The 17,070-nt window shown below is 41.2% G+C and overlaps 1 protein-coding gene across 3 annotated transcripts in view; it reads left to right on the top strand.

Annotated features, from left to right (window-relative positions):
• Positions 1–17,070, top strand: part of LOC106613802 (guanine nucleotide-binding protein subunit alpha-11) — a 79,598-nt gene that overhangs the window by 50,016 nt on the left and 12,512 nt on the right. For 2 of the 3 annotated variants that reach the window (XM_014216424.2, XM_014216426.2), the window contains 3 exons: positions 3,062–3,216; positions 7,703–7,831; positions 12,079–12,208. In XM_014216424.2, coding sequence (XP_014071899.1) covers positions 3,062–3,216; positions 7,703–7,831; positions 12,079–12,208 — 414 coding nt within the window. Of the gene's footprint in view, positions 1–3,061; positions 3,217–7,120; positions 7,250–7,702; positions 7,832–12,078; positions 12,209–17,070 lie in introns of all 3 variants that reach the window. The other variant, XM_014216425.2, reaches the window with a different exon arrangement.

Here is a 17,070-nt window from a genome sequence, read left to right as displayed (position 1 = left end):
CAGGGAAGCAGAGAGAGACTCGGATGAACTCTCCAAAAGAAGGACTGACGATTCCAACAGATCACGACGACACAGTTGGCGTAAATATATATTGATTGCAATTATTCCCGAATGAGTGAGCGTTCATGTGCAAAGGATTAGCATTTCAATTAATATAATTATCAACTGTGTAGTGACTCCTTTTGTCTTTTCCGCCCTTTTCAGTCCACACCCACTTCTCTTTATCCACCAAGCCGTCATATCGGCTTAGCCCACTAGGGAACCTCCCCTATCATTTCCTTTTAACCTGTTAGGGCTAGGGGGCAGTATTGACACGGCCGGATAAAAAACGTACCCGATTTAATCTGGTTACTACTCCTGCCCAGTAACTAGAATATGCATATAATTATTGGCTTTGGATAGAAAACACCCTAAAGTTTCTAAAACTGTTTGAATGGTGTCTGTGAGTATAACAAAACTCAAATGGCAGGCCAAAACCTGAGAAGATTCCATGCAGGAAGTGGCCTGTCTGACGAGTGGTGTTTCATCTTGGCTCTTTTCATTGAAGACTGAGGATCTTTGCTCTAACGTGACACTTCCTACAGCTCCCATAGGCTCTCAGAGCCCGGGAAAAAGCTGAACGATATCGAGGCAGGCTCTGGCTGAAACACATTATCGCTTTTGGCAAGTGGCCGATCAGAGTACTATGGGCTTAGGCGCGTGCCCGAGTCGACTGAATGCTTTATTTTCTTTTGTCTGTTTACCTAAACGCAGATTCCCGGTCGGAATATTATCGCTTTTTTACGAGAAAAATGGCATAAAAATGGATTTTAAACAGCGGTTGACATGCTTCGAAGTACGGTAATGGAATATTTAGAATTTTTTTGTCACGAATTGCGCCATGCTCGTCACCCTTATTTACCCTTTCGGATAGTGTCTTGAACGCACGAACAAAACGCCGCTGTTTGGATATAACTATGGATTATTTTGAACCAAACCAACATTTGTTATTGAAGTAGAAGTCCTGGGAGTGCATTCTGACGAAGACAGCAAAGGTAATAACATTTTTCTTATAGTAAATGTGACTTTTCTGAGTGCTAAACTTGCTGGGTGTCTAAATAGCTAGCCCTGTGATGCCGGGCTATCTACTGAGAATATTGGAAAATGTGCTTTCACCGAAAAGCTATTTTAAAATCGGACATATCGAGTGCATAGAGGAGTTCTGTATCTATAATTCTTAAAATAATTGTTATGCTGTTTGTGAACGTTTATCGTGAGTAATTTAGTAAATTCACCGGCAGTGTTCGGTGGGAATGCTAGTCACATGCTAGTCACATGCTAATGTAAAAAGCTGGTTTTTGATATAAATATGAACTTGATTGAACAAAACATGCATGTATTGTATAACATAATGTCCTAGGGTTGTCATCTGATGAAGATCATCAAAGGTTAGTGCTGCATTTAGCTGTGGTTTGGGTTTATGTGACATTATATGCTAGCTTGAAAAATGGGTGTCTGATTATTTCTGGCTGGGTACTCTGCTGACATAATCTAATGTTTTGCTTTCGTTGTAAAGCCTTTTTGAAATCGGACAGTGTGGTTAGATTAACGAGAGTCTTGTCTTTTAAAATGGTGTAAAATAGTCATATGTTTGAAAAATTGACGTTTTTGCATTTTTTAGGTTTTTGAATAACGCGCCACAGGATTACACTGGCTGTTACGTAGGTGGGACGATTTGGTGCCACCTATCCTAGAGAGGTTAACCCTAACATTTGTTTGTTTATGCATTTCTGTGATTTGGTTAGTTAGTAAATAAATGATTAAACCAATTTGGTGTAAGGATGATTCATAGTAAAGGCTGGGTTCGTGCAGATAACCAACAATTTACGACGTTTGGAATGAGACTAACGTGAGGTAAAGAATAATTCATTAATAAGAAGACTAATTGATCAGATATTAAAATATCAAGAGTTATATTAGGAAAATTATAACTTTGTAATCTGAAGATTTTCCTTGGTGCCCCGACTTCCTAGTTAATTACATGTACATTAGTTTAATCACGTAATAATAATTACAGAGAATTGATTTGATAAAATAACTGTCTTCACTTTAATGATGCCAAAGACGACACCAGGGATTAGTTGCCGTACTTTCGAGAACACAATCATAGCGAGCTAGCAAGGGACGGAGTGCGAGGGAAGGGGCGCTGTATAGGCAGGTCGGTCAGCATGGAGAGCCGTGCACTAGGCCTATCGATTGACAATCAAAAGCTGTATCTCTCAATGGAATGCTGTATCGCACAATTTCTTGGTTTGCAATGTCTCGCAACTTCCGTAAAACAGGGGCTAGGATATTCTACACGCAACAGACCAAATACTGAACACACACTCGCATCATTAGCAAAGCGAGAGAGCATGTGAGTCAGTGTGACTGAGAAAAAGGGGGCATGCAGAAAGAACCATGTCTTGGTAATCTGTATCTCGCAATGTATTTGTCTTGCATGCCTCACAAATTCACCAATGTGGCATAGGCCATGAATACTCCACCAAAATCAGCTACAGACTACTAACTTCTGGCATTGTCTGAATTCTCATCCAGTCATAGGACAGCTAACTGGCAAATGTTATTGGCTGGCAATCTCAGCATTTAATTGTCCAGCCACATCTTATGTCTGCATCATCAAATGCAAACCAAATTCAAATAGACCATAAAAGTGGCTGTAAACCATGTCATAAAACACAATGGACTAATACTCCAAAACGTTCTGTCCTGGTAAGGATGCTAAGTCACTGCTTAGGAGAAGCCTGGATGTTTCGACTGAAAGACTAGTCTGTCTAGCCCTAAATCATATCGAGAACATTCTGTCAGTATAACATAACCTTATCTTCCCTTAACATCACTGTTGAAGCAAATAATCTGAAATTATATGTCCTAACTTGTACTGTATACTTTCGATCTGAATAAAGATATTACAAAATGATTGTGGAATATTGTTACAGTAAATGTGGGTGACGCTTTCCGCCATCCACCATTCCTTCCATGTTCCTGACCTGTTGTCATCTTTCCCCTGTTCCTCCCTCAGTCCAATGCGCTGCTGGTGCGCGAGGTGGACGTGGAGAAGGTGTGTTCTTTTGAACAGCCCTACATCAGTGCAATAAAGATGCTGTGGACAGACCCTGGCATCCAGGAGGCCTATGACCGTAGGCGTGAATATCAGCTCTCGGACTCCACCAAATAGTAAGTCTACTCCTGGCATACACACACAGCTGCTACAGTGGTTTGAGAAGAGTTAGAACGAGAGAGATTGAAAATGTTTTTATTTCTTTTTAGGTTGATGAGTTATCACAGTAGTGAATATCATCTCTGTCTGATAAATACAGTGCCCTGCAGAAGTATTCATCCCACTTGGCATTTTTCCTCTTGTTGTATTACAAACTAATTTGAATGGATTTTTATTTGGATTTTATGTAATGGACATACACAAAATAGTCCAAATTGGTGAAGTGAAATGACGACACTAACTTGTTTCAATAAATTCAAAAAAATTCAAAACTGAAAAGTGGTGCGTGAATATGTATTCACCCCCTTTGCTATGAAGCCCCTAAATAAGATCTGGTGCAACCAATTACCTTCAGAAGTCACATAATTAGTTAGATTGTACACAGGTGGACTTTATTTAAGTGTCGCATGATCTCAGTATATATACACCAGTTCCAAAAGGCCCCATAATCTGCAACACCACTTAGCAAGGGGCACCACCAAGCAAACGGCACCCATGAAGACCAAGGAGCTCTCCAAAACGGGACAAAGTTGTGGAGAAGTACAGATCAGGGTTGGGCTATAAAAAAATATCAAACTTTGAACATCCCACGGAGCACCATTAAATCCATTATTAAAAAATGGAAAGAATATGGCAACACAACAAACCTGCCAAGTGAGGGCTGCCCACCAAAACTCACGGACCAGGCAAGGAGGGCATTAATCCAAGCCAACAAAGAGATCAAAGATAAACCTGAAGGAGCTGCAAAGCTCCACAGTGGAGATTGGTTTATCTGTCCATAGGACCACTTTAAGCTGTACACGCCACAGAGCTGGGCTTTACGGAAGAGTGGCCAGAAAAAAAGCAATTAAAGAAAAAAAATAATCAAACATGTTTGGTGTTCGCCAAAAGGTATGTGGGGGACTCCCCAAACAACATATGGAAGAAGGTACTCTGTTCAGATGAAACAAAAATGTAGCTTTTTGCCCATCAAGGAAAACGCTATGTCTGGTGCAAACCCAACACCTCTCATCACCCCGAGAACACCATCCCCACAGTGAAGCATGGTGGTGGCACCAGCATGCTGTTGGGATGTTTTTCATCAGCAGGGACAGGGAAACTGGTCAGAATTGAAGGAATGATGGATGGCGTTAAATACAGGGAAATTCTTGAGGGAAACCGGTTTGTCTTCCAGAGATTTGAGACTGGGACGAAGGTTCGCCTTCCAGCAGGACAATGACCCTAAGCATACTGCTAAAGCAACACTTGAGTGGTTTAAGGGGAAACATTTAAATGTCTTGGAATGGCCTAGTTAAAGCCCAGACTTCAATCCAATTGAGAATCTGTGGTATGATTTAAAGATTGCTGTACACCAGCGGAACCCATCCAACTTGAAGGATCTGGAGCAGTTTTGCCTTGAATGAGCAAAAATCCCAGTAGCTAGATGTGCCTAGCTTATAGAGACATACCCCAAGAGACTTGCAGCTGTAATTGCTGCAAAAGGTGGCTCTACAATGTATTGACTTTAGGGGGGTGAAAACTTGAGCGTGCATAACTATTCAAAAAATATTTGTCATCTTCGAAGTGTTAGGCATGTGGTGTAAATCCAATGATACTACCCCCCCCCCAATTTTTTTTTTTACATTAATTTCAGGTTGTAAGGCAACAAAACAGGAAAAATGACAAGGGGGTGAATACTTTCGCAAGCCGCTGTAGTGGTTCGAGAAATTGATAGCTAGGGAGACCAAAAGAAAGAGGGAGAAAGAAAAACAATGAGGGAGAGAACAGACGGCAACATTTCTCATCCTGCTCCACCTTAGTTCTATTTGAACTAACCTACGGAGGCCCGAATGCCATGTTTGTTATGTAGATGTAGATCAGGATTTATTCAGCCCTAAAAGGCAAAGTAAGTAAAATGACTCTCAGTCAATGTAGTGATTAGACTACTCTATATTTGTATGACTCTGAATGTTATCAGGAGTCAGGACTGTAAAAATGAACCCAAATGTTTTTTTACAAGTACCATTTTAGGACGTGTGCTTTAACTGTCATGTTTTTTGCTACTAGTCATCTTCCGTTTAACATTTTCTCCCCAAACTACGGTTAGTGATAATTGTTACAAACCAAAACTGCCTATTGTTAGTTCATGGAGGAGTACATTACCTGCCAGGTTACTTGATCGTGTTATCAGGTCTTGTCCATATTCAGCTTCATCACACTGTGAACTATGAACCTGAGTGCCAGTCTGTCTCTGCTCTAGCCAGCTTAATGTTGTAATGGCAAGGCAGCCATGTAGCCTTGTTGAATGCAGAAAAGGTCTGGCACCTAGGCTTGTGTGAGTTATTATAACTACTAACAGTTTGTTTAGAAATGTATATGTACAGTGCATACGGAAAGTATTCACACCCCTTGACTTTTTCCACATTTTGTTACGTTACAGCCTTAATCTAAAATGGATTTAAAAAATGATTACCTCATCAATCTATACACAATACCCCATAATGACAATACAAAAACAGGTTTTTAGAAGTTTTTGCAAATAATAATAAAAAAATATATTACATTTACATAAGTATTAAGACCCTTTACTCAGTACTTTATTGAAGCACATTGGGCAGTGATTACAGCCTTGAGTCTTCTTGGGTATGATGCTACAAGCTTTGCACATCTGTATTTGGGGAGTTACTCCCATTCTCTGCAGATTCTCTCAAGCTCTGTCAGGTTTGATGGGGAGCGTTGCTGCACAGCTCTTTTCAGGTCAGGTCTCTCCAGAGTTGTTCGATCGGGTTCAAGTCCAGGCTCTGGCTGGGCAACTCAAGGACATTGAGAGACTTGTCCCGAAGCCACTCCTTTGTTGTCTTGGCTGTGTGCTTAGGGTCATTGACTTGTTGGAAGATTAACCTTCTCCCTAGTCTGAGGTCCTGAGTGCTCTGGAGTAAGTTTTCATCAAGGATCTCTCTACTTTCCCAGTCCCTGCTGCTGAAAAACATCCCCACAGCATGATGCTGCCACCACCATGCTACACCGTAGGGATGGTGACAGGTTTCCTCCAGACGTGGCGCTTAGGGTTCAATCTTGGTTTCATCACACCAGAGAATCTTATTTTCTCATGGTCTGAGGGCCTTTAGGTGCCTTTTTGCAAACTCCAAGTGGGCTGTCGTGCCTTTTACTGAGGAGTTGCTTCCGTCTGGCCACTACCATAAAGGCCTGATTTGGTGGAGTGCTGCAGAGATGGTTGTCCTTCTGGAAGGCTTCTTCCATTTTAAGAATGATGGAGGCCACTGTTCTTGTGGACCTTTAATGCTGCAGACATTTTTGGTACCCTTCCCCAGACCTTTTCCTCGACACAATCCTGTCTCAGAGCTCTACGGGACAATTCCTTCGACCTTATGTCTTGGTTTTTGCTCTGACATGCACTGTCAACTGTGGGACCTTTATAAAGGCAGGTGTGTGCCTTTCCAAATCATGTCCAATCAATTGAATTTACCACAGGTGGACTCCAAGTTGTAGAAACATCTCAGGGATGATCAATGGAAACAGGATGCACATGAGCTCAATTTCAAGTCTCATAGCAAAGGGTCTGAATACTTATGTAAAGGTATTTCTGTTTTTTTTTTATACATTTGTCAAAATTTCTAAACCTGTTTTCGCTTTGTCATTATGGGGAATTGTGTGTATATTGAGGAAAATGTGTTATTTCATTCATTTTAGAATAAGGCTGTAATGTAACAAAATGTGGAAACAGTCCAAATTTGCTGTGTGTAGTTCTGTGTGCATGAGAAGGAGATGGTGTGTATGCCTGTTTGTTTCTCTATGCATGTGTGCAGGTGATTTGTGCAGCATCAGGCACACACGTGTGATGTGTCCCCCTTCATTCCACAGTTACCTTACAAATTTAGAGCGAATAGTGACCGCGGGGTACGTGCCCACTCAGCAGGATGTGCTGCGGGTTCGAGTGCCCACTACTGGCATCATTGAGTACCCTTTTGACCTGGAGAATGTAATCTTCAGGTACTGGTGTGAAGTGCTGCCTCTACCTCGCCACTGTACTGTCTCCACCGCCTGCCACTGCTACTGGCCGCACAGCCCTGGGTCCTGGTAGCACACTTTCTGAGACTCCTAACTCACGATCAGCAGCTCTGAGGCTGTCTGAGGACAAATCACAACTACTAACTACAACCAAAAATTGAGAAAGATGGGAGGGTCTTTAGTCCATATCTTATTGGACTTCCGGACTGCCTCAATTTGAACCCAATAGAATTAAGGTGCAAAGGGAAAAGTTACAGTAAAATCTCTGAGCAATGCCATCAGGGACTGTACTAACATTCTGAGAGATGGTGGGTGCTAGAGGTGGCAGGTGAAGTGTCAACCCCCAGGGCTCTCAGGAATGGGTTCTCCCGTCATGCTTCACTCTCTCTCTCTCTCTTTTGTCGATCCTGCCTTTCTCTCTCTCCCCGTCTCTAGCTATCTAAGCGATCTGGATCGTATTGCCGAACCAAACTATCTACCAACCCAACAAGATGTTCTTAGGGTTCGCATCCCCACCACAGGGATCATTGAATACCCTTTCGACTTGCAAAGCATCATTTTCAGGTAGAAAGACATTCACACTTTTAACTCCCCTACCTAAGTGTTTTGTTTTCACTATGAAATAACAAATTGTTTCAATATTCATGTTGACTGCGTTGTGTGATCACATCTGAGAACATTGACCACTCTATGTGCTATTGATTGTATGACTGGAGATCATCCTCTCCCTCACAAGATCAACATAAACAAATATCACCTGATGCTTCATTTCATTCATCAATGTTGCTTTGATCTCCAGTTTTTACCCTCCCATCATAGTCTCAGGCCCATCAACTGTTGCTATGTGATCCTCAAGATGTACACTGAATGACACCTCAGCCCCTTGCTTTGAATGGTACAATACTGGATGAAGTAGAATGATGAGCTAAATGTCAGCTAGTCATCTGAAGCATTAGTCATAACAGGGATGTTGAGAAACCGTTTACTCCAGGACTGTAACTAGTCTGCTATCAGTATGACAACCAGCCATTCTGCCTATTACTGTAGTCTGGGCCAGGACAGCAAAGCAGAGAGGAGTTGGGAGTCGTCCTGGATGTGGCCAGGGGAAGAGACTGATCACTGGGCACCATGGTGTAGATTGGCTCCCTCCTCCTCAAAGAGGATGATGTTGAGGAGATTGAGAGATGGATCCGGTGAACGGGAGCATTTACAAAAGTGTGCAAATCAATAGGAAGCCAGCATGTCAGCCCTTCCTACGCGCGGCAGCACTAGAAATAACTCCCAGGCTCAGAATGAGGTTGGACTCAAGATTATCTCTCCAACTATCCATCCTACTGCTGCTACTGGATGGACGAATAGGCTGGGAATCACTACAGCAGTATTTAAGGACATGCAGCATATATAATAAAATATTACAGAGATATTCAGGATTGGAGAAAGAACCCAGAGAATCCGCAATTAAATGTCATTGAGAATATTTAGCTAGTCAGATCGGTAGAGACTTGTGATGTAAGGAGCCCCTCTCCACCCCAACCCCTTGTGAGAATGAGGGGGTGTCACACGCTACTTGCAGCAGCTGCACAAGGCAGGCGTTCATGAGGACAAGCATGCATGTCTTTTGCGTTTGGCCGCAGCCCTTCCCTCTCAATTGCCTTTTGAAGTGGTTGAGAATGTCATTATTTCTCTGGGCTCATCCTCCATAGGAGAGCTTATCCTGCTAAGTAGGTCACTCATCCCTGCTACAGGAAAGGAGGTCAGCTGACGTGAAGGAGCTTAATTCTAGGCAGGCGCTCCTAGAGGCCCCCATTTATCAACGCCCCTCTTCTCACTTCGCAGAAGCGCCAGCCAGGGACAGACGGAGGTAGCTGGTGCTCGCTAGGAAAGAAACAAAGCCCTGATCCTCCTCTAATAACATGGATATAGGCTAATAGATCTCTTCATTCAACAAAATCATTGTTGGAAAACAGGAGGATTTCTGAATTGATGGATCAGATTATTTATGGATGCAAAATTCAATCATATCCATGAAAATAATGTTTGGAAAACAACTAGCGGAATTCCCAAATCCTTGCCTTCACTCTGTACTCCTGCTTGATCTGTGACGAGCGATCATGGCAGCCATCATCGAGGTGCCCTCTGCTTTCCCACTTTTTCCTTCTCTCTATATTCTTTCCTTCCACATCTGTATCCTCTCCATCTCCCCTCTTATCCCCTCTCCTCGCCGCTGGCCTACCTCCCCACACTGCTGCTAGGCTTGTGCTCTGAATCTGAACAGTCACTGGCTGACTAGGTGCTGCTTCCAAGCGGGCGAATTCCTTGCCGATCTGGCCTCAATGGCACATCTGCATCCACTTAGCTGGGAATGGGCTGGAAGAGGGATATGGCTCTGCACAGTGCACATTTTTCTCTTCTTTCCTTTTTGGTTCAACTTGGGCCGTTTAACCCCTCCTTGCACCTTTGATTGACTGTACTGCATGTTACATCAGTGCATAAGAAGTTATCAAACTGAATTGTTATTGAGTTGAGTTATTGACAGGATAATGCATGTTATATGTACAGTATATTTAATTCTCACATGATAACATATAACTGCCCAACTGACAATCCTGGGGCCTCATTTATAAACCTTGCATCCATACAAAGTATACCCCAAAATGTGCATGCGCCAGTTTTCATGCAAAAATTGGCATTTATAAAAAATGTACTTGACATGAGAATGTGCTCACCTCCCTGCAAACTTTAGACCATGCGTACGCACATCTGCTAGTTGTTGAAATATTGTATTGCAAACTGGCAAGTAAGTATTTTGTGCAAATTGGGGATATGACGAGAAGCTTATTCATAAACACAGATTAACAAGAATGCAACCATTCATGTTTCAGATTTATTTGTCTAAAATAATTAGACATAGGAATCTTTAAAAAAAATTAAATCAATTCATAACCATTGCAGAATAGATTTCTCACCTTTTCTGGTAGTGATGGGTGTATGTTCCTGAAGGAGCTCTGGTAGTGATGGGTGTATTTTCCCGAAGGAGCTCTGGTAGTGATGGCTTTATGTTCCTGAAGGAGCTCTGGTAGTGATGGCTTTATGTTCCTGAAGGAGCTCTGGTAGTGATGGGTGTAGTGATGGGTGTATGTTCCCGAAGGAGCTCTGGTAGTGATGGGTGTATGTTCCTGAAGGAGCTCTGGTAGTGATGGGTGTATGTTCCCGAAGGAGCTCTGGTAGTGATGGGTGTATGTTCCTGAAGGAGCTCTGGTAGTGATGGGTTTATGTTCCCGAAGGAGCTCTGGTAGTGATGGGTGTATGTTCCTGAAGGAGCTCTGGCAGTGATGGGTGTATGTTCCTGAAGGAGCTCTGGTAGTGATGGGTGTATGTTCCTGAAGGAGCTCTGGTAGTGATGGGTGTATGTTCCTGAAGGAGCTCTGGCAGTGATGGGTGTATGTTCCCGTGTTGGGTCATAAAACAAATGACCATGTGCATCTCATTTAATTGGATCTAGTAAATAGATAGGCTGACAATATGTATTTCAAGTTTTACAATATCATAGGCAGTGCGGTTTATAATACAAGGTATACAGTTGAATTTAACAGCTGATATTTTACATTGAAGTAGGCCTATGTTTCAAGTTTGTCACACTCCCAAGTACATTGAAATGCATTTCTTGATTCTCTTTCCCAGAAATGCAGTAGTAGGCCTATTATTAAAAAATATTAAAAAAGTAAAGTGGAATAAAAACACGCGAAATACATCGAACTACTGTAAGTAATGTAATTATTGATTTTAAAAAATTGTAGCCTGCCCTACAATGTTTCAGAATTCGCGGGCAATCCATCATATATTAAGGTTGGGGGGGAAAGTCTATGCAAAACATTTTTGAATTCAAACGTTCTGCTGACAAGTCCACGACAATTTGCCATTGTTTTCTCATTAAGAAATGGAGACAGTCCTTTTCTAGATAAAGCAAATTACTTATAAAAATGTAAACATTCTGCCAAGCCTGTAAATAGGCTTATGTAAAATATTTGACACTATGGATAGGCTACAGTATTGCTGTGCGATATGAGCATGACATCATTGCCTATTTAATCTGAGTTTATACAAAGGCAGGACATTGAAACCCAATCTATTGATAAACAAAATATTGAACAACAATTTGTCTTTTGCATGCTATAGCCTAATTCCAATAGTTCCAAATTATACAGCATATCAAGGGCATTATTTTCACCATAAATGTTGAATGGAGGTGTTTTCTAGGCATGGTTTCAATGCTCGTTCACGCGTAAACAGTTTTATGACAGGTCGGATTTTATAACAGGAAACGCGTATGTATGGCGTGCGTCAAGTTTATAGAAATCAATATTTTTGTACACTTTGTGTGAAATGTATGCAACTGTTATAAATGAGGCCTCTGACCAGAAAGGAACATAATGTTCACCTGGTCATGTTTTCCATATAGCCGTGTGTTTGAATGCTTCTTTGCACTGATGTTGTTTTTTTGCATTATAAGTGCTATTCTCAACTGTACCTAAAGTGCAGTAATTCCAAATGTAACAATCCTTTTAATTCCCTGATATCCATTTTATGTTTGCTTTGTATGACAGTTAGCCATCCTCATTGCTAGATATTGGGCATTATGAATCCTAAAAGATAACAGGACTAACCTACAGTCTCCTTTACTTTGACCAATTTATTTAGTTAGATGCCGTAGTTAACACCAATTTATTTTTTTACATGGCATCAAAGCCTGAGTTGAGCCTAATTTTGTATAATTCTCTGCCCTTCATCTCTCCATCCTCCTGTCCAATCAGGATGGTGGATGTAGGGGGTCAGAGGTCAGAGAGGAGGAAGTGGATCCACTGCTTTGAGAACGTCACGTCCATCATGTTCCTGGTGGCCCTCAGCGAGTATGACCAGGTCTTGGTTGAGTCTGACAACGAGGTGAGATGAAACGTGCACAAACATTTCTTTAATGATCATAGATGTATTCTGACTAATTTGAGGAAGTGTACTGGCTATGTTGATACAGCATTTCAAGAGGGACAAACAGTAATATTGACGCTTTTTTCTCGTTCATCAAGCAAATGTATTTTAAGGTAGTATGAGAGCACAGACGTTCAATTCGCCTAGCAGAGTTCTGATGGGAGCAAAACGAACCTACAGTACCAGTCAAAAGTTTGGAGACACCTACACATTCCAGGGTTTTTTGTTATTCTACAATGTAGAAAATAGTACAAATAAGTAAAATAATACAAATAAGATGTCAAAACTATTAAATAACACATATGGAATCATGTAGTAACCAAAAAAGTGTTAAACAAATGAAAATATGTTTTATATTTTAGAATCTTCAAAGTAGCCACCCTTTGCCTTGACAACTTTGCACACTCTTAGCATTCTCTCAACCAGCTTCACCTGGAATGCTTTTCCAACAGTCTCGAAGGATTTCCCACATATGCTGAGCACCATCTCAATTGGGTTGAGGTCGGGTGATTGTGGAGGCCAGCTCATCTGATGCAGCACTCATTCACTCTCTTGGTCGAATAGCCCTCATACAGCCTGGAAGTGTGTTCGGTCATTGTCCTGTTGAAAAACAAATGATAGTCCTACTAAACTCATCAGACAAAAGGACAGATTCCCACTGGTCTAATGTCTATTACTTGTGTTTCTTGGCCCAAGAAAGTCTCTTCTTCTTATTGGTGTCCTTTAGTTGTGATTTCTTTGCAGAAATTCAACCATGAAGGCCTGATTCACCCAGTCTCCTCCGAACAGTTGATGTGACTGTTACTTGAACTCTGAAGCATTTATTTGGGCTGCAATTTCTGAGGCTGGTAACTCTAATGAACTTATCCTCTGCAGCAGAGGTAATTCTGGGTCTTCCTTTCCTGTGGCGGTCCTCATGAGAGCCAGTTTCATCATAGCGTTTGATGGTTTTTGCGACTGCACTTGAGGAAACTTTAAAAGTTCTTGAAATTTTCCAGATTGACTGACTATGTCTCAAAGTAATGATGGACTGTCGTTTCTCTTTGCTTATTTTTGCTGATCTTGTCATAACATGGACTTGGTCTTTTACCAAGTAGGGCTATCTTAAGGAAAGAAATTCCACAAATTAACTTTTAACAAGGCACACCTGTTAATTGAAATGAATTCCAGGTGACTACCTCATGAAGCTAGTTGAGAGAATGCTAAGAGTGTGCAAAGCTGTCTTCAAGGCAAAGGGTGGTTACTTTGTAGAATCTCAAATATAAAATATATTTTGATTTGTTTAACACATGATTTCATAGTTTTGATGTCTTCACTATTATTCTACAATGTAGAAAATAGAAAAACGATGATATGATCGGGCTGTTTAGTCATCGGAGGGAGCTGGTTTGGAACAACAAACTGTCTGATGGGTCATAAGACACAGTTTCATACAGCAATAGGCTACATTGCCAGGCAGAGCAAAGCGGAGTATCAGGTAGGGTAGAGATATCCACACCCTCGTGCTCTGCTCTCAACACTGGATCTACCTGATCTGACAGTAAACATGTCACAGGAGCAGCAGAGCAGGCCCTCCTCCTCACACATAGACTGGATGCATTTCTCTGCTAGGGAGAATGTAATTAAATAATGGTGCCAAAGATCTGCTCACAGACTTAAACTCACAAGAGCACAGTTAACCCTAAGATGCACATTACTCCATCAATTATGCATTTTTCAACTCCATATTTCTTGAACTTTTTGGAGAATGGGGGATGGGAGTAATCGGATCACCAACCCACCTTTATTTCCTATAAATGGCACCTATAATGCAGTATTCATTGTCACTAGTGGAGGTTAGATCTGAAGGATTTGTTGCCATAGAAATGTACCTGGCTAAAAGGTGAGCCACTTTCGTGGTACCGGTTATCCGAAGTTCAGTTCAGAGTTGACCAAAGTTACCTTGTTAACTCCTCAAACTACATTCGTATTATAGGGCTCTGAACTAACCACTCCGGGTCAGGCTAACTTGGGGCCAACTTAATTTATGAAATCAGATTCCCTCCTTCTGGCAAAGATTGTCATCATCCCCTTCATTTGAGGAAGATGACTGTTTAAATATAATCAAATGTTTTTGGGGGGATTAAAACATAAGTAATGTTAAAATACCTATCGCATTAGGCATTTAGTAATGACCGAATGTATTTGAAACTTCATGCACAGTAAAACTTTTGTTTGACTTAATTATTTTATCCATAGGAGTGGATACAAATGTGCTTGTATACACCAAATCACACCAAAGACTGCATGATGATAAGTAATAAAATAAAGACCACACTTCTAAAAGCCTGTTTCACACCATAGCCTGCTGAATTTGCAAGATAACTTTTCTTTCATTTTGATTTCGGCACAAATGGAAAAAGTGGCACTGACTCACCCATGGCTTGATTATTTTAGCATTGTCTCCAGTGTTGCCAACTTAGTGACTTTGTCGCTATATTTAGCGAGTATTCAGACCCCTCTAGCGACAAATTTTCAAAAAAGCGACTAGCAACAAATCTAGCGACCTTTTCTGGCATTATTGGAGACTTTTGGAGACTGACGTGAAAGCACGTATCGTTCTTACTCTTCTCAACGAGCAGCAGGTGCTGCCGTGGGCCCCACCCCCTTCCCAAAGCACTCACAGGCGGCCCAGTCCTCGCGCAGCAGTCCCTCCCAGCTGCAGTCAGCGCAGGAGATGCTCACCCCTCTGTGTCCAGACTGCAAATGAATCGCGCATGCGGGAAGCCGCCACTGGCTGATCCCGCCCTGGCCTACATAAAAATAAAAATAAATTAACCTGAATTAGGGCCAGACTAGTTAGCATAATTTTCTCACATTGCCATTGACAGTTTTTTTCTATTGTCTCTTTTTGGTCCATTTAGATTGTTTACAAAAAAATGTTATGGTTAAAAATGTTCATGTTTTACTGTGACTTGTTGTAGGCTCCTAAGTGGAACATAAGGTTAAAAACCAAACCAAATTAAGAAGAATAAAATAAAAAAATAAGTAATTCCGCCAGTGTCTCTCTTGGGTCACTTTTGCTGGTCCCAAGCCCGGATAAAGGTGGAGGGTTGGAATTGTGACAAAAAAAACAAGAATCGACAGAAGAAAGTTCATTTGTAGTTCTAAACATATTTAGGGTGTTTTTACTCACTTTTTGTGTCTCCCACGATGTTATTCCCCTCTCCTACAGCGTCCATCACAATTACATGCACATGGCCAATTATGCAAATTAGGTGATGTCATTTAGCGACTTTTAGGACTGCCAATAGCTACTTTCCTTACTGAGGAGTTGGCAACCCTGATTGTCTCAATGAAGAGTTTGGCTTTCAACTAGCCATGTGCGACATGCACACACAGTTACAAGCCTGCTAGAGTTAGCGGCAGATGAGCAATATCCACCGTCGTAGTAGGGATGAAGCCTGACCTAGAATGTGAAGCTAACTGAAGCTGTCTAGCTTTATAAAAGCCTGAGTAGTTCTCGCTTGCTTCGTAGTACACCACTTAGAAGTTGTTTCTGATGAACACACGAGTTCCAATACCAGTAACCGTTGACAACCAGTCAGGGGGAGAAGACAAATCTGTTGGAAGTGGAAACTAAGTGATCTAACTAACGAAGTTGTCCGGTGAGTGTAATTTATTAATTAAAATGTCCAATAAACTTTAAATTGCATTAGCTAATTTATGCCTAGTTAGCAATATGTATGTAATGTCTTATAGGATAGAGTGAGCACACATTTTGTTGCTTTATCTGTTTCAACAAGTCAGAACCGCTGGCTGGCTAGCTAGCTAACATTAGCTAGCTAACATTATCTATCATATTTTTGCGCAGTTCATGTAATAGCCCGCTAGCTAACTAATGATTTGTTGGATTTTTAAACACTTGTATTTTTAGGTGAAGATGTTGCTTTCTTTTAATACCAATATGCATGTCAATATGCTAGCATCACAGTTCAGTAGTGTTAGCATGTTAGCTAGCACAACAGCTAAGGTATCATCAATATAAGCTGACTTGACATCAAAACTTAATTTTTGCAGAATACCCTTCCCCTATCCTGTGGTGTTGGAAGAGAATGCATCAACACCCAGGAAATGTTTGTGGTGCTCTCACCATTTTTTTTGTGATCAGTGAGTGTGTTGTCTTGAAGCTTGATAAGGTAAGCAAATGCAAGTACTTTTCAAAAGAAATGTACTAGTAGCTCGCTCATGTTGATCGTTGTTTCCTTTTCTTTCTAGAAGCAGTCAGTTACAGATTGAGGCCTTCATTTAAACTGAGGACAGAGAAATGTGTGCACCAGGTCAAGACTTGTTTCATGCATGGCCTTGATATAAGTTAATAATTCATTTTAGAAAAATGTGAATTGCCATATTAGGCATAACTCAATGTTATGTTTTCTTCTGACCAAGCCTTGTACATCTGAGTCAGAAGAAGACCACTGGCTCTTGATGAAGTCCCCAGTCTAGAATAAAGATCTTAATTAGTTGTTTAGTTTACATCAATTGTGTTGAGGCTTGGCTGGAGAAAAATCTCATACTGTAGCTGTCTAGGAACATTTGGCCACACATTTAAAAGGTAGATTTGGTAGGCCTAAGTCCCAGTTTATGCTAGCTACATAGTTTGTTTAAAGAGCAGAAGGCAGAAACATTTTCCTTGCTGAAAACAAATATAGAATGCCAGTTTCAGTGAGAAGCATTGCAACATCAAGGCAATTTTGTAACAGTTGACCTGTTTTTCCAAAACCAAACCTGTCCGTTAGCCCGCTGACTCTAGCTTTAAAGATGCCAAAATAGAGAGAACA

Source organism: Salmo salar, chromosome ssa10 (genome assembly GCF_905237065.1).
Source record: "Salmo salar chromosome ssa10, Ssal_v3.1, whole genome shotgun sequence".
Lineage (NCBI taxonomy): Eukaryota > Metazoa > Chordata > Actinopteri > Salmoniformes > Salmonidae > Salmo > Salmo salar.
This window is presented reverse-complemented; position numbering and strand designations above follow the sequence as displayed.